The following is a 20,165-nucleotide window of genomic DNA, read 5'->3' on the forward strand; positions in this document are numbered from 1 at the left end:
TTTTGTCTTAACCTGTGCAAGTTTCAGAGAGTCCCTGCTGGCTTAATCTTTGTATAAAAGATATTTGTATAAAAAAAATATGGCTTTGAAAATGGGTGCTCTCTTCATGAGTTCTTGGTGTGAGAGACAGGTTTTAGTCTAGAAGTTGCAATTTGAACCTTTTCTGCCTGGAGGAGGAGTGGAAGTATGCGGCATATCCCCTTCCAACTGTAGCAGGGATATGAAACTCTCTCTCCACCTTCACAATGACATCTGTGAGCTGCAGAACAAAATTCTTCCTTTTTCCTGTCTGGCTTGATGAATTTTCATTATTTTTACAGAATGCATTAGCTCCAAGAGGAGAAATTGCAAGCAAAATGTTGTGCAATGGGTATATAACCACCCTGTAAATTGTGGTTAAGACTTTTTTCTGGTAAGCAGAAGAGCTGTGCTCAAACACAACCGAGTAAGTATGGTATCTGAAACCAAGTCCCTCAGATGCCTGCGTTATCTGTGCGTTACGGACTGTGAGGCAGTACTGGAGAAAGCACTCACTCACCATAGGTACTCATCTCTTAGAGACAACTCATAGTCAAAAACCTTATGTGGAAATAAACATAAATTCTATTTTAGACCTTGTCTCTCTTGGCTTTTTCTTTTGGATAGCTTTAATATTTACCACTCATCATGTTGACTTCTCAGAAATCCAGTTCTTAGGCACTTAGTTGTCCACATGCATTGGACCGAAAGCCTGAGTGGTGAACACAGGGCTGGGCAGCCCTGTCACTTCACAGCTAAGTTCTGCTGTGAATTTAGCTCATAGATCCCAATTAACAGAACTTTCTGCAAAAATGTTCCCTTTGGTAAAACATTACACCAAAAACCTCCCAAAGAGACATACCTTTTCAAAGCAAAACAAACAAACAAAAAAAATCCGCTCCATTCATCATATGAACTTACAGATAAGACCTGGTCTTCTGAACGTATTAAAAAAAATGTACTTCTTTTGCAAATGGCAGGAAGTTCATACTGCAGGAGCAACTGAATGACTCACCTCACATCTATGCTTTTGCTGAACCAGATAAACTGCCAAAAGCAGTTCTCAAACTGGAAATAAGTACTTATGTGGGGATATGAATAATATTAGGCAAATCTCTGACAAGGGCATGTGAATCTGCGATCCGTGGTGTTATTTATTTATATTTTTTATTGAGGTCAGTGCCCTTGGTTCAAAGCTGCATTGGATAATTTTTGGAAGGACAACAGATCCGTATGGCTACATGTCAGCATCATCAGGGGATCCAAAGGCAACAACAAAAGGCTGTAGTAGAATAAAATTCCCAGTGGATGGGGTGTGATATTTGATGGGTCACACAGGGAATTCTTTTGACATGAACCAGCAAGCATTAAGTTTATTTTTCATAAAACATGTAGCTTAATCCAAAGTTATCCCTTCTGTATTGTTAGCAAGAACAAGGGAACACCCAGTTACTTTTGCAGTGACTAATAATATTACCACTGCATGAACTTAAATAGTGTGCAGAGATCTTTCTAAAGAAATGCACAATATTATTTGTAAAAAAATAATGCTGTCCTCTTAGTTTATTCAACTTTTTTCCTTCTGTCTTGCTGCAGCACAACCACTGAAATTTCCTGTGTTAATGCTGGCTGGCATGGCAAGAAATATAATGTCAAAGGAAAGAATTGTCTCATAATTAAAATCTGTTTCCATAGCATTGATGTAGAGGGAATTGCTACCCTTCAGTGGACTTTGGATCATGTCTCTAATCTGGTGGTTCTTCATTTGCACCACCCTCTTTCCCCTGGAGCCTTGTAAGCATTGATTAGTTAATGGCTTTAAAGTGCTATTTAAATGCTGAAATATTATTCCTGCCAGGTATTAGAACACATAGGCAGGTTTCTGCTCAGCACATACGATTAGTCTTTCTCTAGCATGGCCGTATGCCATTTCCCTTCTTTGTGCAAATGTGTCTTTGTGTGTGCGTTACCTATGATAACCTAATTTAGTAAAACAAAATAAAAGAGTAAATCAAGGCCTCGTTTACTTTAGCCTTAAAAATCTTGGGGACCTATGCCGTGATCTCAAGTGAAAGCCACAGACAGTGCTGGAGAGGGTCAGTGCTTTCAGATTAGTTTGAACAGCCCGCTCACTGGTGCAGAAATGGACATCTATGGCTGGGCAGCCGCTCCCTATAGAGATGCTCTTCTGAAAAGGACAAGTGCACACCAGCTGCATAAAGCTGGTTTATTAAATAAAATGATATTTACTGTAGGAGTACTCATTAGGTTTTCAGTGGGCCCATGTGGGTGGCAGCTTGTCTTGTCTCCCTAGCACAGTGGTTCCTAAAGTACACACGTCTGTACACGTACAGATACCAGCACATGAGCCACTCAGCGGCCATGGGAATGCGGTGCGAGCGGTCGTGCAGCCCAGCACAGGGTGAAAACTCACTGAGGCTGTGGCTGTTGCATTGTCAGTTGTGCCGCCCTGGAAAATGAAGCCTTGAAATTCCTGTTTTCCCTACCTGTCTTCTAAGTAGACTTTTTCAAGCAGAGGGGAACGATGTTCCCCAAGCTTTCAGCTGTGCTCCTTTCTGGCACACGGCAGGATTTGGCTCCCCGAGTACAAACTTTAGCAATTACATCTTGACATAGTAAAATACTTCCTAACTTGGGTTTTTGGAATGACTTCATTTTCTTTTGCAATCCACCAATCACCGTGAAAAGACACTGTAAATCACCATGTTATTCTCAGTCATAACTAGCAAAAATAGCTGGGAAGAGTGCTTGAGCTAGGGAAGGCTCAGTTTGGATGCACACATTCCCAGGCTCTCCTGCTCACGTGGGCTGGCAGCTACTGACTCCTGGGGCTTCTACCTGCCTGTCTCCAACATTTTTGAGGATCCAAGACCGCATGTGATCTACATGACAAACAAACTGCAAAGGTCAAAGCAAAAGAAAACACTTCATTCCAGTTCTCCAGTTCATTCCAGACTCAGTACTTGCTTTTACTGCAGAAGTCTGCATTTACTGCACAGGGAACAGTTCATTCCATTTGAATCTCTGGAGCTTTCAGCCCCTTCCCCAAAAAGCAGCCAAGCACAGCAGACTGAAAAACACTGCTTGAGGATGGGCCAAACCACACAGTTCAGACACTGACCCAGATCTGTTTTCTGAAGGACTGAACGTTTCTGAGCTAGGATTTTGTTTCATGACCAGATGAAGGAAGGATTAATCCATTGGAAAATTTGTCAAGCCCATGTTCTTGTTCTAGCATTTGCACTTGTTCCATAACTTAGGTACACTGAGCTAGACAGATCTTCCACAACAAACAGAGCAAGCCAGTGATTTGATGACATAATTTTGAAGACATGACTTCAAAATAGGCTCAGTTGCAAGTTAAATTATTTGTGACAGTTGCAGTGGTTTTCTGGCCTCACAATTTAAAATGAGTATGAAAAAGGTTAGACCTTTTATGATTCAAAAAACAAAACAAGCACTCACAGAGCAGCCCTGCCTTAGAATGACAAAAATTTCTCGTGTTGTTTTAGAAATACTTTTCATCCTTGCAGACATTAACTAATCAAAGGTAAGACAACATGATAAGAAATTTCCATTATTCTACACTTAGCAATACTTCAGAGTTATTGCTGCACAATATAGTCTCCTGTGGTGAAAAAGGAACCAGACTTCCAGGCTTGTTTTTCCAACAGCAGCACTTTCTGACTTAGGTGCAGAAGCTGGGTTAGGAGGAGAGAAGCTAATATGCATTTGAACAGCAGCTTTTATAGACTGGACTTAATAAGCTTACTATTGTATAGCTGAGAAAACAGAGGCAGAGAGTTTAACAGAGTTTCAGACTTTCAGGAATTTCTGAGTTCCTCTTCAGGCCGCTGCATGAGGGAGAATGATAACATGCTGTGGATTTCATTAGTTTGTGTCACACGGTAACCTGCCATGAAAGTGAGGTTGTTAAGTGAAATCACACACATGGGGTAAGTGTGCTTTACAGAAGAGCCACAGAAAAAGCAGCTCAGGCTGCCACAGTTTAACCGCCCCTGAGCGGGTGGCTACACGCAGAACTGTGTATATAGAGATATTCTTTACTCAGCAGGGTAGGGCCTCTTTTTGGAATAAACGATTAGCTGCGCTTCTTGCCAAAGAGCTGTTCGCCGGGAAACTTAGGCAGCACTTGCAGCACCCGCTGCACCCTCTGAACTTCGTTAGAAATGTGTGAAGGCATTATTTTCTTTCTACTGCAATTAGAGTTCCTTCCTAGTGGTCATGTCGGTGTATGAGTGTAAGATTTTGCAATTCAGGATCTGGTAAAGAGATTGATTTTTACATAGTAGGGCATATTTATCCACACAATTTTGACCACCTGTGCCAGGAGCTCGCTGTTGCGGTCCTTTGCTCAGCGCTTCCCAAGACTGCCTCTCTTTTGGTCTCTTTTGGCAAACCCCTTGCACACACTCACCTCTCCCCACCAAATTGTGTGAAACCCCTTCTTCTCGGCACGGTAACGCTCTGGAAAGCCGGGAGGCAGGTCTCATCCGTTCACTGCTCCCAAAGCTGGCCCGGGATGGGGATGCCGGAGGCGAGCCTCCCCCGGGCAGGGCTGCTGGACCTGGAGGAAGGGGGGACCTGGGCTTGCGGGTCTGCGCCGGCGTTCCCCGCTGAAATTTAGGGACCTTGTGCAGACTGGGCAACCGGGGCGTAGCCGCCGCAAACGTCTGCGGGCTACGGAGGGGGGAGCCCTGGGGCACGGGGAAGGGCGGGCGGAGCCCCGGAACGGGTGGCGGTCCGCCCCGGGCTCCCGTCGGGGAGGAGGTGGCAGCGGCGGCGGCGGGCAGCACCGCCCGGCGGGCGGGGCGCGGGCTATAAATCCGCCCCGCAGCGGCGGGCGATCGGCGGTCGGAGCGCGGCGGTAGCGGCGGAGGAGGGAGAGCGGTACTGCAGCAGGTAAGGAATGGTCCCTCTGTCCACTTGCTTGCTTACCTACCTGCCTACCCATCTGTCTGTCTGACTACCTACCCATCTAGCTACGTACTCATCCATGCACCTACCTGTGCATCCATCCACCCACTCACCCACCGCTGTTGGCCTTGCATCCCCTCTGAGGGTACATGCTTGCATCACCCTCCTCCTTTCTCTTTTTCTTGTAAGTAAATCCTTTTTCCCTTTCCCCCTTCTTTCCGAGGAGGGATTTGCTGGCTGCTGGTGGAGGAGTGGGTGGCTCTTAGAAGGGTGGTGGCTGTGTGCTGGTGGAAGGGAGTAGCGGATGGGGTGCCCGAAGCCCTACCCTGGCCCTTCTCAGTGGTGAGAGTGGCTATTGGGTACTGCTGCCATGGTTTGGGCTCCCCTGGCAGCAGTGAACAGGGCTGGGCTGGAAAACAGCTGTGAAATGAAGGCACATACTTCTTCTACAGAAGTTGACTACTGGCGCTTGTTGCTTGTGTCTCCCTGCTCTCACAGCTCTGTGTTGGATTTGGAGCAGAGGACAGACTTGACTGTTGTCCAGCCTTTACTAGTCAGTTGTTTCAGTGTTGTTATCGTCCTCATATGTGATGAGAGGTGCAGTTTGCTGTTGGTGCTTCCAGGCACTGCTCAGGTTCAGAGCGCTTCATGGGAGTGTTTGCAATGGAGCCACAGCTATGTGGTGAGTCTGATGAAATAAGTGATTTCAGTTCTGCTAGGGAGGATGTTTTGGTTAACGCTTTCCACTGTGTTATGGTTTTCCTACAAAATGCTTGCAAACTGGCATCGCTCGCTGTTTTATGAAGACCACAGTGCCTGATTTTGTACCCTACCCCCAGAACAGGACTCCCTTTAGGCTTTGGATAGAAGTATTTACCAACTATGTTATTTGGATGTTTTTCTCCTCAGTTGCCTGTTTAAACAGGAACTGTATTTTGAATGTAGAAAATGCAGTTGTGTCGTAGAAGAGGTCAAAGACAACCTGAAGCCTTTTGACCAGATTCTCTGCAAGGTGTTGCACTGTTTTGACTTCCTCTGGCTTTTCCTCAACTTTTTTATTGTATGTCCAAGTGTGTCAAAGATAACACAGCTGCTGAAAAACCCACTGTTCAGGGCAAGCAATGGAAATAGCCTGTAAACAGGAGCTATCAAATGCTTTGGGCAAACACGTGAGAAGCCTGCTTTGCTGTTTTTAGTCTTGGCTGTTACGGGCATAACTTACATCAAAACTTCAGCCACTGGCATTTAGCTAGTGCACTTTGAACGTGGCTCTGGGAACATGTGTTTTAAAACTTTGTACTCTTTTAACCACAGCCTAATGTAGTTTGACATAGAATGGCTGTGTTTTTAACGCAAGTACTTGGGTAAACAGCAGGCAGCTAATGCTGTACGATGTCCTGTGCCCAGCAAGAATTTAATGACTGTGGATGAAATGGTAAAACTCAGGAGTAGGTGCAGCAACAATGACGTTTTCCTTAAAGGTTTGTACAGTTTCCTGATAAGCTCTGTGCCCTTCATGAAGAATAGTGCATGAATGTGTTCAGGAGGAACTATGTGTTTTGACATGGAAAATACAGATGCAGTGAAAACAGGTTTTAATGTAGTAATGAGGGGCTACTTAAGTTTCTGTAACTAATATTTTTCAGTATAAACTGATCAGATGCCATGGCATAAGGGTTTAGGGAACTGGAGACTACAACATCTGAATCTGAGCTCCTTGTGCTGCAGTTCAGCAGATACCTGAATGGGCTGGATTTCAACTCTGAAATGAAAATTTCTACAGTCGGTGGACTGAGAGATGAACTCATCCCCTTGAGAATGGGCACTCTGCAAAAGTGTCTGGCCTTGAACCAGGCTGAGGGAAAAGGGTCTAGAAGGTCTTGACAAGCTGGGGTTTTCATTTCTTTCCGTTAAGAAAAAGCGTCTGTGTACTGATTCCCTACAATCATTGGCCATTTTACCCAAGGTGACAGCAGGATAGAGATGCCATAGCTGTCCACAGAATTTGGCAGCAGCCAAAGAAGTTACACCCGCTGCTGAGGGAGCACCGCCACATGCGCCTGCCTGGGTTTGGGAACCAGCGTCCACACCACCAAAAAACAGACTCCCCTGCACAATGGCTTTTTTGTTCCTGCCAAAATAAAAAGGAGTGCTAAAACCGTGACACATCATCCGGGTAGATTGTATGAATGCTCAGTAAAAACAGCAGGATTCCCCAATTTTCTTTACTCCAGTGGGAGATATTCTGCTCTTTGAATATTCTTTTTTTGCACCATGACAGTTACCTGGGGCGATCACAGTGGTCCTTAAAAACACTTACAAGCTAGTTGAGTAATTTGCTCTGGTAGCTCAGGTGGGATTAGCAGTGAACTGTTGTGAAAAAAATTCTTTGATTCAGATTTTTAAACCTAAGCGATTAATTTGTTTGACTGAAGTGCAACATGCATCTTCTCATGACCAGCTTAAGGGATTTTGGCAAACTTTTAACTTCCCATAGAAAATACTGTGTTTTCACTTAACCTCATTAGAGCCTGAGAATCTGTTGCGCAAAACGTGGAGCATATATGTAATGAGACGTTTCCTGCTTTTATTGTCTCAAAATAGACAAAGAGTGAAAGAAAAGATACAGAGGGGGCAAAACTGGCTCGAAGCTCTTCAGAATGAAGACAACTAGAAACTGTGAAACTCTCAAAAATAATACAAATTCTAATTGTGGTGGATCAGCAACGTTTACATCATGCATAGAGCTGGAAGCTTAACGCAGCAAAGCCCTGTTTGCTGTCAGGGGAAAGTACAGCCTGGGAAACCCACGGCCTGGACCAGTTCTGTCCCAGCAGTATGCAGCAAGAGTCACTTTCTGTAGTTACTCTGGTTTGACTGCTTGAAAGGAAAACCCTCCGAAACCCGAGAGATGCAACTGCTTGATATTAATAGTGAGGAAGTGCTTGGTTCTTGAAACCAAGAACAACTTCCAGCTGACACACTGTTTACATCTAACTTCCACATTGTGTCACAGCACCTAGAAATCTTAGCCGCCAGTACAGAAGAGCCCACATTGTCCTGTCACTCTTTCACTAAATAAACAGTATTGCATGTAAACTGCCCTTTAGCTTCAGCTTTTAGGTGTAAATTTGTAAGTTTAGCTCATGTGCGATGGTCTGCCCCTGCAGCCTTCTTGGTGAAGAGCTCTCCTGGACTGTTGTGTGGGGAGCAGATCTCCATCCATCGGCAGGTCAAGGAAGCAATAGCTACCCCTCTGCCATCTGTCAAAAGCTCTGTCCCAAAAGTTGCAATTAAATGACTTTCTAGTGTTGGAAAGTCATGGGGAAATATTCTGGAACCGTTTAAAAGTCTGAGAGTAAGGCTATCCTTTTTTTCAGGTTTGGTGGCATGTGTTGCTACAGATGACTAAAATCTGGGTTAAGCTTCTTGGAAATCAATGGCTATGAATATAATGGCTATTGAGCTTGGTGTTTCTCTCAAACAGTGGTGTGTTTTTTCCTCTCTGTGTCACTTCCAGAGCCCTGGTAACTTCAGCGATGCCAGTCAGCAGGAGGTAATCCCTATTGTTAATTCCCTTTGGCTGCAGAGATGGAGCAGCAGTAAGGAACCGTTCAGAGCTGCTCCTGAATATGTGATCATGAATTGTTAAAGTGTTATTACGACATAATTAAACTCAGTATTGAGTGTCCATGAGAATCAGTACCTTTATTTGCCATTTAATCTAGCACAGCAAGTGCTCAGAGAGTAAAGCCTGCATTACCCAAGTTTCAGACTCAAATGTGCAAGCTCCTACGTTAGACGATGAGGGAGACGAGTTTCATTTCACTTTTAGCTAAGGGCTGCTGCAGGATCAGGCCTGTTTTGTTTCCCAACTGGCATGAGAGTGTTGTCTTTGGATAATGCCTAGCGGTTTGTTGTCAAATGGGGTGTTCGCCATGCAGAGGTGCTCCGCAATGTGCTTGCTGATGCACAGCTGGACTGCCTGTGCTGACGAAATTTTCCACAGCTGTATCTGTTTGCACAAAGCAGGATGTATGACAATTTTACTGCTCTTATTTTGTGTGGCTGATCACGTTTCCTATGTTTCTTTTGGGTTTTGTGCTACTTCCTTTCAGTTAATTGTCACAATTTTAATATATCTTTTTCATCTGACAGGTTTTTTTTTCCCCCTTGATAGCTGGAAGTTGGTCAGTGCAGATCTTCCTTTTCAAGCTCTGTTTTTAAAACTGGATATTCACTTCTTTTCCAAGCCTTTAACTGGCTGCTTCCTGTCTGAACTAAGTATAGCTTCAAAAGTATAGCTCTTTTAGTTTCTTTTCTACCATGGATGTAGCAGGCCAGTCTGCTAGTACTGTATGGATGACGTAAAAATTAATGGAAAGAGCAAACCTTAGGAGCTAGTGCAGCATGACAACCTAACCGACTGGAAAACAAATCTTTCCATGTGCTTTCAATCATTCCTTGGGGTTTTTTTGTGTTGCTTTTTTTCTGTCCTTGCCATTTCACCACTCTTCCAACTTGACTTCTTTAAGAAACTCTGACGTTTTAGGAAACAAAAACTAAGTGCTAAGGATCTTAATCTGTAATGCTCCTGACAAAGACTCTGTAGGTGGAGGCACTGGTGTTCAAAGCAAAAGTGTAGTAATATATTTTACGTATACATGTGTGTGTTTATTGGTAGGCATAAGGTGAAATGGAAAAGTAATCAGCAACGTAGAATGCAACTTTTAAAGGAACCTTTACTTGTGAGCACAGTAAGCAGACATCCAGACAGGAAATGCACTGGAGGAAGGAAGGATTGCTCTTGCTGTGGGGTTTTCGTTTGCTTCCTTCGAGAAGCTTATGTGTACCTTGGCAAACTAATGATGTAATTTGCCTATAGTCCTAGAGTGCTCTAAACATTTTGTATGTATTGTGTGTAACATATCCCTGCTAAATTTTAAGATGCATTTGTGTCCTTGGACAGCATTGTGACATACTGATTTATGTGACTATTGTATGAAATAGAGGCATTGCAGAGTTTTATGATGGCTCTTTATATTTTGGCAAATTCAAAATACTATTTTTTCCTAGATGATATAATTTAAGAACATTGTATTTTTTTTTTTCATGTGAAATGTAACTTCATAAAGGTGTGTATAAAATCCTGATCTTAAATAAAAACTTGGGTATGCATAACTCCAGCCCCTCTTGTAAACAAAGTCTGGAAAGTGGTAACTGTAAGTACTTTGTAATAGATGCTGACCTGGAGCATGGATGGGTAAGGTTTTGAAAAAAGTCAGCTGAGGACGAAGAATTGCTTTTTGCCCACTTTGAAGGATTTTGAAAGGCCTTATTTTGAGAAGCAAGGAGTATTCTGGCACTGCACGGTGCTGACTTAGACACTCCCTCCCCAGTCCCATCTGTGCGATACAGGCAGGAGCGTGCTCAGCCCTTAGGAAGATCATATTGTAGCTCCAGGTGCTGAGGCTTGCAGGCAATGGAAGACTGTTATCCAAATCTAGTCCCAAGTAGTTGAGCATGTACAAATGCTTAAATTTGGGTAATTTTATAATGGGAAGAATGAAAGATATGTCCGTAACACCATGGCCATTTGTGCAAAGTTTGAGTCTGGATTAAGATCTAGAACGCTAAAGTTCATCCTAGAAAAGGGGACTGGGGAGCTCCCAGGAACAAAATAATATCCATAAATTATACTTTCCTCCTCAGGACCAAACAAAAATCTCTGATACTTGTCATGGAAAACTTCAGCCCAGACATTTTGGCAAGGGTTATAAAGAGAACTTGTAACAGCAATGAACAAGCAATTTTAATAGGTAGTAGAACAAGTTGTATATGTACTCAGAAGCTGTAACCCGTATAGTGTAGCCTAATGAATAAATATAAATTAAGACACATCATCAACCTTAGCTGTGATGTTTTGTAACTTAAGTACTCATCTTTGCAACATCACATGAAAATGCCGAACACATAAAAAGAAACCACTGTATATTTGCAAGGGTGCAACCTAGAGAGTGGGTAACATTCCTCATCCTCTGAGTGTACTACGAGCCTGTCCCTTCTGGAATAATCTTACTGTGGTTTTGCCTCTCACTTGCACAGAACCACCCACTTTTTGAAGCAGTTGCAGCTGGGCAGAAGCTATGAACTATTAAAGCATGGCAGATTGAGAATAGGTGGGGGTGGGGAGCATGGCCTGTCACTGCTGAGCTGCAGGAACAATAGCTTGTTTCTTGTCTGTTTAGACTGCAATCTTTGTGGCAGAAACCATCTCTTCCATGTTATGAAATGCTTAATGCATCTCTGCAGTATTCATTATTTAATCTGCCCCCAAAGCCCAGCCTAACACCTAGGTGCAAGGCAGGTGTCAGGATCTGTACCAATGCGTTGCCTTTAATCTCTGCTTAAGACCTTTATGTTTGCAGTCAGTTGAGGGAGGACTGGGATGGACGCAGAGCAGGACGTTGAGAGGATGCTAGGAGGGTGCTGGGGCAGTGGAAGGAGACAGGCTGGCTTGGTGGGGTGAGAAAACGAAGCCTGGGAAGGCAGCTGATTCCTCTTCTTTCCACCCTGTGTTGCTGATGCCCACAGCCTCGAGTCCTTTCAAGCTAAAGGATGATATTGGCACCAGTACAAATGGGAATCGTGTGTTTCTAAATAAACTAGGCTTCCACTCACATACTGGATTTCTTATGAAAGCTCTGGGGTCCCCAACCTCCACCCTGTGCCATTGCACTCTGCAAGGACTGAGTGGTGGCACTTGAGGAGGCGGGTTGGGATGACAGCAGTCTTTGCAGCTAAAAAGTCCTGGCAATCACTAGTATTTTTAATCTCTAGAGCAGCTTCACATTATTGGAGATAACCACTTTTCACAGAGGTATGACCAGAAACAGTTTAGGTGCCAAAGCTAAAGAAGCATGAATTTCAGAGAACTTCATTAGGATTTGTAATCTGTCATTCATGGAGTTGTGGTATTATAGTGTAGGTAGTATTAGAAAAAAATCCTTAAGACATTGCAAGCTCTCCATTTCCCTGCCAGCTAGGAATAGAATAGCTGCTCATTACATTGGGGAGTGGGACGATACAGGGGTGTCCAGCATAGGGGAGATGGGGACAGCAGGCATGTCCTTTGGCTAGCACATCAACCCTTCCCACAGCCAGTTTCTACTGCTGTGAAGCACAGGAGGATCCCGAGCTTTCCAAGGAACATTCCTCATTGTATCCCACAGTGAGAGGATTGTGCAAACTGAGTTGCAACAGTTTTCTTGCTCAACATCTGTGGAGTAGACAGAAGGGTTGCTCCCAGCTCTCTTTGTTTTGATGCTACTATCAATGTGCAGCTGCCAGAGCGTATCATGCGTGTGAAGAGTAACCAGTGTCTGGTCTGAGGAACTGGTGGTTTAAAGGCTGTGTCTGATCCCAAAGCGATTGCAGCTGAACAGCTCTGCATCCGTACAGCCACCGGCGCCAGTGGCACAAGCGAAAAACAGCCAGAACAAAAGGACTGGAGGCAAGCCTGGAGAGCTTGTCTTTCTAATGGCACGAGAATGCTGAAAACACAGGCGAGCGTAGCTGCAGGACACGCTGCGGACTTGCACCTGCACGTTGTTCCTGGGAGCCCGGTGGAATCAGCTGCTGGCTCTGTCCTTGCAGTCATCTCCATGCGGTTTCATCCGCTGTTACTTGGCACAGGGCTCAAGTTCTTGGCTAAAATGTTTCAGTTTCCTAATCAGATTGATTAGCACATAGCATGAGTCTGAACTTAAAAATGGCTAAAACTTTAAGCCCTTCTTGGTTTTTGGCTTTGAAAATCACTGTTACGCTGTATTATGCTCTTAAAACCTTTTTTTTTTCTTTTTTTTTTTTTTTTCCCCTTCTCTTTCCTGGACACCAGCCTGAGCTCTTATTTTCAACTAGAGCCTTCAGTAAAGCATGCTGGTGGAGCAGCTCACAAAGGGGGTTGAAAGGAAATAAAATCAAATTGGTTAGAAACAAACAAAATAATTGAGTATCAACAGTGTGCTGTGCCTGAAGAGGGGTGGGTGATGGCGATTCACGGGGCGTCTGTGAATCGGAGACCACCAAGCAACGTAGTTGTTGCAGTTCCCAGATATTATTGAATTTAATGCTTTAGCTCCTGATCTTTTCTGATTTGAAACTTTAGGTTATTTAAGGCTTATGCTCTTAAGCTTCCTTTGTGTCAGGTTATTAACTTTTAGTTGCAAATTGAGATAATCACGTCTAACCAGAGTCTAACGAAACCCAGAGACTCCCAAGTAGTTGAGTGTCTTCAACTTTTGACACTTGCTGCTCAAATTGTTTAGTCAGATGCTATGTAACTTAAGTCATCTGTTTTGTTTTTTTTTTAAAGGGGAGGAACTTCTACTAAAACCTCTTTCTTGATGTATTGTGTAGAACTATGTCAGAAAAAAACAGTAACTCAGTACACAAAGGACCTTGTGACACCACGGTCTGTAACAAAGTGCGTAAACAGGGCTTGGTGTAGGCAGATGCTTATGCATGAACTCTCTTGAATGCTTGTAAAATGAATAATTTTCGAATTAATCATGAACAGGAAGATTAGATCTGTCAAGTTTATTGGGAAATATCTGAAATGTAAACTGCACTTAATGAGAGTGCACGTTGCGGACCGTAACCATACATGTGTGCTATTAGCTGATGTCCACTTGTCTCTGTAGTGGAGACAAGTTTTGTCAAGCTGCTCTCCAGTTTACAGTAACCATCACTTTTTATTTTAGGACCAGTCAGACTAGTTTATAGCATTTACTGTTAATGACTGGAAGGGGTCTGACTGACCATATGTAAGGCTGTTTGAGCAGCACAGTAAATTTCCTTGCTTCATTGTTAGAGGCTTGAGCTGTTAGGTTATTTTTCTGACCTGGAACTGATGGGGATCTTTGCTAATCAACTTCTGCAGAGCTCTGCAGACATCTTAGCTCTCTCCATCCTTGCCTCATCCCTGCTTTAATAGTGCTTCGAGCTGCTGCAGATGTACAAAACCTCAAATTGCCACCTCTGTCCTTCCTACCTACTTTGATGCCTGAGCTCTGAAGACACTTGTGGCTTTCAAGGGATAAAGTGCAGAGTGATGTGCCTGGCTTGGAAACACTTCCCATGTGTGGCCCCAGAGCTCAAATCTCACGTGGTCCCTCTCTCCAAAGAGGGCAACACCAGTTCTTGAGAGCTGTAGCCATCAGTGCCCATGGCCTTCACCTTCCTCTCTTTGCCATTAGACGCTCATGAGTATTTAATCCCATGCATAAAGTGCTTGCTCAGCCTGCAAAGATGGGAATGCCATCAGGCTGCTCTGGTGAGGTTACCCTTCTATATATTAGTACTCAAAAGGAGAATAATCTCTGCTGCTAGTGTTTAAACAAGCTGTTTTGAGGAAATTGCCTTCTTTATGAAACATTCAGGCAGGAGTCTTTTCCTGTTCTTTGTTTTCCATGATAGGATGTAAATAAAAAACCATGAGGTATGAGAGCAGAGGTAAATCCTGTAGTGCTGGTAGCGGTTCCCCTCACCCCCAGCCCATCATGGACATGAGACCATGCTTGATGATGCACCTTGTGGCACAAACTTGGACAACTATATGTGTGTCTTCAGCAGAATAAAGTTTGAAACAAGGTATCTTTCAACTTCTTTAGCTTCTGTGCTTGGAATGAATTAAGTCATGTATATTAGGATTACCTGATGTTTGGTACTTAGGATTGCAACATTGCTTGTGTCCGAGGATGGATGCCCTGATGTGTGGCTTCTTGGCTCCTTTGTTGGGATCCCTGTTGTGCAATGCCAGGCTGCCCAGCCATCCTGTATCCCCTGCTGCCAAAACAAGTCTCCAGCAATGGCTGTCCCTCCAGCGATGATGCAGAGGGACAGGGATGATATTCTGAACCTTTAAGAGCAAAATAATCAGGCTCAGTAAAATGATTCCTGAGCTACCAGCCTTGGTTATGACACTTGTTCTGGTGGTTTTGGAGCAGTGGGTTTGGGCTGGAATGGGTACAGAAAATCATCTTTGAATGAAATTAGTGAACAAAGTATTGCACAGATTACTTCACTCCTCCCCACGTCCCCCTTGTTTCCTAGAAGTTGGTTTCCTGCCTTTCCCGCTAGTTGGCAAAGGTACATAATATGTCATCAGTTTTAAAGCACTTTGCCAGCTGCAAAGGTGCCTTAAACCTTTATTTTTTTTTCTTTCAGAAGTATGATTGTTTTAAAACTTATCTTCTGAGCAGCAGTTGTAACCGATATCTGGGTGCAGGGTGGTGGGTGCCTGCTGGGTGGAGATGGCTTGTTCCGGAGAGAAGGACTTGGGACCTCTTAGCAGGCTGAATTGGCCAAGTGAAGTGCAAAAAAGTTGGTTTTATCCAAGTTGGCAACTTTACACTACTGCTTGCAGATATAAATGAACTTTGTCTTTTGAAAACTTCTGTGAGGCAAGTGCTTTGAAATGCGTATAAAGGAATGCTTGTATGGTTATCTGTTTAGGAGAGTTATGCAGTTACATTAGCTTCGAGCTACCCCGTCACGTAAGGGAGGGAGCACAAAGCACCTATTTAGAGATTATAAAATTTGTGCTGAACATGGGTGGTACAAAACCATTTCCCCAGCATCTTTCCCTTTGGAAAATAAGATGTTTTTTACAGCGCTGTCAGATAGCAGGGCTTTGTTTGCCAGCTCTGGTGAACAAATAGCATGTTGTTGTGCCACCTTATCACAAGGTTGTTTCTTGGTAGGAATGTTTCAGGTGTTTCTGATGCAGAGAAGGAAACCCCAGAGCTTGGAAATGCCTGTTCTGAAAACATTATGTGGCTCCAAGATCTGGTATCTTTCCAAAAGTGAGAACTTGGTACATGGTGGGCTTTTGTTCAGCAGACTTCATGGCAGTCGCGTAATCTGCTGCTCAGCACTTCCTACTGCTGGTTCTTTCGGAAACATAGAGCAACAACTTTGAACTACTATGAAAACAGGATTGTTTTTTAAGGCTATAAAAGGCATCCATCTTGTTCTTCTTGGCACAGGGGTTTTTTTTTTTTTGGTCATTTGTAGTCAATGCTCTGAGTCCCTGAAAATCTGAAACTATCCCGTGTAAACAACTTTCTTCCACAAACACTAGCTGTGGCTTTGTTCCCCAAGCCGCTTCTTACTGGAAAACTGCAGGGGGTCTGGCTTCTTACTTTCCTCCCCATAGGCAAAACATGGAAAAATCTCTTGTGCTTCTACTCCCTATTGCAGAATTAGGTGCAATGTTCAGCTGTTACTTCTGTCTTAACAGAATTTGCTGAATTGCAAAAAAAAAAAAAAATAAAAAAAATTCTATTTGATTTAAGTTCAATTGCATGTAAATATTTCTGACCTTCAAATATTGTAGCAGCATTCATTTTTCCCCTCTGCCATGCACAATTGCTCACTGTGTAGAATGGCAGATTACATAGATGGCTGTAATTATGAAAATATGTAACACTGTTTCTAAAATGTCACTTGCAGTTGCTTGAAACTTTGGCAAACTTGTTTTTTGCTTGTTCTTTGTGATTAAAATCTGTTAGGGGCAAAACTTAATGAAAAACTTGGAGAAAAGGGGTGAATCAGAGTGACTGCTGGAGAATTAACTCTGTCTTGACTTTCCTTACTATTTCAGTATCTCTGCCTTGTTGTAAATTTGGATTACAAATTACTAGCAATGAGGTCAGTTTTCTTCTTGTCCCTATGCCTCAAGTCGTGGGGCTAAATTCTTCAGGTGGGGCTTAATTCTTTACCAAAAATCCACTCAATTACATAGCTAGCAAGAAGGATTCCTAAAATCTGAAGCTGTTTGCACGTGCATGGACACCAGTGCCTTTTCAGCATTAACTTTTTTAATCCGTGTGTGCCACTTCGTAGCTTCCTGCAGCATCCAGACATCCTGCAAGCTTTTGCAGTAGAGTATCTTTGCCCAGGGAAAGGCGCAATGAGTTAACCCATGGGTCAAGGTAAAAATGCTGCTGCTGGCACCACTGGCTCCTGAATGCTCCTGTGGGCTTCAGAGCCCCTCTTGAGCACCTGGTCACTTATGTAGGCAGGGTTGACTGGCTTAAATCCAATTTAAGTCAGAAGGTGGGAAGTCATGGTTTAAAAAAAATAGAGCTGAATTTTGTTCTGTAGTTTTATGCTTATCTTCAGGAAAATTGTTAGTAATTAAAATCTCTGCAGTTATGCTTAGTCAATTCCTAAACACATTTCAGCCTTTTGGCTTGCTTTATGAGTATACTTACTCATATGCTTCACTTGATAGTTCTAAACTTTTCTTAAAAAGTAAATAATTGATTTGTTTTATAGTAGTGTAGTTAATACCTTTCCATTTTTGTCCAAAGATGCCCAAACCAAACATGACATGCGTTTCTCCAGCAGGCCAGAGGATATGTAACAAACATACTTTGACTCTTGTATTTGTTGTCTTGCTGTTAAAACAGTTCCGGTATCTATTGAGAACCATTTCTGGTCATTTATCAGAGCTTCGCAGGGAACAGCCCTCTGCCTCTGGCACCTTGTCTCTGCTGAGAGAATGAAAACACGCCGTTATTCTTTTTAACTCCCCATTTGGAGTGATATGGTCACTGAACTGAGATGCCTCTCGGTCCAAATGCAGAAGATGCACTGTGCCAGCAGCACAACCTGCTGCTCCATCTGCCTCAGCAGTCACCTCTTCTGGGGTTGTAGTGGGTACTTCAGCGTAACATTTTTCAGCATTTAAGTTAAAGATAGTTGTAACTCCAGTTTAGTTTAAACAGAAGTGAGAGCAGGAACTTGGGGTCTGCGCACTCGGGGCGATGTGACTGTGCTGGGGCTGCCGTCTGGCCAAAAGATTTCTGTGGGCAGTATACATTGGGCATCTCTGATCTCGCTCCACATAAATAAAATGTAAAAAAGAATTTACTCGGCTTTGCGGTCGCTCAGGTTTGGCCATATTCAGGTTCCCGGTCAAGCTTCCCGCAGACGAGGGCTGGGTATCACGATGCTGATCCTGTCCTAGAGCAGGATATAGCAATATTGTTCCTTACTTTGGCAGTTCTGAAAATAGCATTATAGTAGACACCTTGCTGGTATCCATTTAAAGAAGTACTGGTTTTACTTTGCGTGTTTCTTTGTTCGGATCAAGGAAGGTGTTTCTGTCCCAAAGAATGGAGGACATTGATCTGAGAGTAAAATGGTGCTAATGAGTGTCCAGTTCAGTTTTTCTACAGTAAAGATCTGGGGGATGGAGAGGGAGCCTCCATAAACAATTAGTAAATAAATTCAGAGACAAGTATTCAAGCTAACTTCAGAAGAAGGTGGTTGTGCAGATTTGGCTGTGCCCCTTCCACCTGTGAAATGACAGCGTCCATGGCTCTGCTGGCCCCTGCCCCGTTTCCTTCAGGATTCTCCATTTTAAAGCTGCTAAACTTTTGTTTGATCTTGCAGCCTTAACATGTCTTTAATCTCATATTGTGCAAGGAGTGTGTATATAAATAAACTGGGGAGGCATTTTACAAGAGATTCATAACCTTCTTGCAAAGATCTTTTAAACTATAACCCGAGACAGTGGGTCGGTGGGGGGTGGGTGGAGCAGGATCTCATTCCTGTATTTAATCTTTGATGCAAGCTGAGAACAAATCTCTTTTCATCTCTGCAGATATCAGCTACTGACCATGTCAACAGAGTTCCAGGATGCTCACCTTGCAGAGGTGAAACCTCTGGTGGAGAAGGAGGAGGTAATTATTTTACAGCTTTTTAGTGCTTGTGTGGTTTATTTCAGGGCTGCTGTTGGAACTGCACGTGTGTTCTTAGATTAATTCTAACATATCGTGTAGAAGAAACAAGTAAGAGGAACTGGAGATGGAATAAGAGGGTGGGTTTTTTATGATACGAAACTGAACCTTAGTTATTTGGTCTTTCTCAGTCTTTATTTTTACTTTTCTCTAGTGTTAATCTGGTGATGACACTTTTTTCTGAATAATGACAGCTCTGTGTGTCTTCAGCTATTTTGAATGGTGTCAGTTGGGCGATCTCATGTAGATCCATCTATACCTATAGATTTCTCAATGTAGAGATACAAACTTTGCTCTGTTAGCTGTCTTTCAAGGAGGCACAGAGAGAGCCTCAACTTTTCCTCTGGGCACATCTGGGTCCGGAGGTACGACTCTGCCCCACGTAGTCCTCTCCTCACTCAGCCGCGCTGAGCTGTGAGTCACAGCCAAACTGCTACCAGCTCTGTAGCCAGCTGCGTGTGCGCAAACCGCAGCCGTTCCTCCGGGTTGCAGCATAGAAACATCTTCAGCCTTTTTTTTTTTTTTTTTTTTTTTGTTTAATCCCGTTGTACTTCTTTCCATTTGGTTTTGCACCATTTTGCTCCAAAAATCTGCCCACAGTGGCTGTTTGACTCTGTCCGATGGTGGCAATACGCCGTGCTTTGGTATGTTCTTGGCAAATAGTTCACTGTAATATGTGGAGGAACCTCTCAGGTTTTTTTCCTGAATCAAAACTAAGATTTTTCTTTTCTTCCCAATGACTGTAATTCTTGACAATGATGTATATAAACATGTTGTGTTTTTTTCTGGGTTTTTTTTTTTACACTAGAACTATTTGTTGCTCTATCTGCTACTTTCTTTTTTATTCCTTACCTCTTTTGCGTAAACACTTCAGAAAATCATTTCCACTTGTGACTGCAGTGAAATGGCTAGAAAAACTTTAAACACAGCTCCTTTGCCAAGGACATTTCATGAAAGCAGAGCTTGTTTGGATACCAGTGAATGCAGCACTCAAACTTTTCAGAAACTAAGATCCCTTTTTAATGCCAATATTGTTCAGTTGTAGCAAAGCGAAGCAGATACTAAGCAGAAGTTCTATGGGTACTGAAACACCTTTGCTTCAAAGTTTGGAAATATCTTTAAAAACTTAATTAACTTCCTGGGTTTCTGTAGCATGCAGATCAAAATTGATATCTTGACAATTAAACCTATATGCTTTTATTCATAATGTTACCTTAAGTTTTGTCTGCGTGGGGAAACTAGCAGAGAGTTTGATTTCCTCTGTGGCCATTCTTAACATAGAGTGAAGGAAGTTATTTAATATATTTTTAGAAAGTGGAAAAGATTGCCCTGAAGGACACTCAGTACATACTAAGGGTAACAGTTGCATCAGGGCTT

The 20,165-nt window shown here is 43.1% G+C and overlaps 1 protein-coding gene across 2 annotated transcripts in view; it reads left to right on the plus strand.

The window, feature by feature from the left end:
* Nucleotides 1-20,165, plus strand: part of NDRG1 (N-myc downstream regulated 1) — a 74,917-nt gene that overhangs the window by 29,862 nt on the left and 24,890 nt on the right. Inside the window, exons 2-3 of one of the 2 annotated variants that reach the window (XM_075743288.1) lie at nucleotides 4,936-4,962; nucleotides 18,653-18,731. In XM_075743288.1, the coding sequence (XP_075599403.1) occupies nucleotides 18,669-18,731 (63 nt within the window). In that variant the 5' untranslated portion in view covers nucleotides 4,936-4,962; nucleotides 18,653-18,668. Of the gene's footprint in view, nucleotides 1-4,828; nucleotides 4,963-18,652; nucleotides 18,732-20,165 lie in introns of those variants that run through there. The other variant, XM_075743289.1, reaches the window with a different exon arrangement.

Source organism: Balearica regulorum, chromosome 2 (genome assembly GCF_011004875.1).
Source record: "Balearica regulorum gibbericeps isolate bBalReg1 chromosome 2, bBalReg1.pri, whole genome shotgun sequence".
In the NCBI taxonomy this organism is placed as follows: Eukaryota; Metazoa; Chordata; class Aves; order Gruiformes; family Gruidae; genus Balearica; species Balearica regulorum.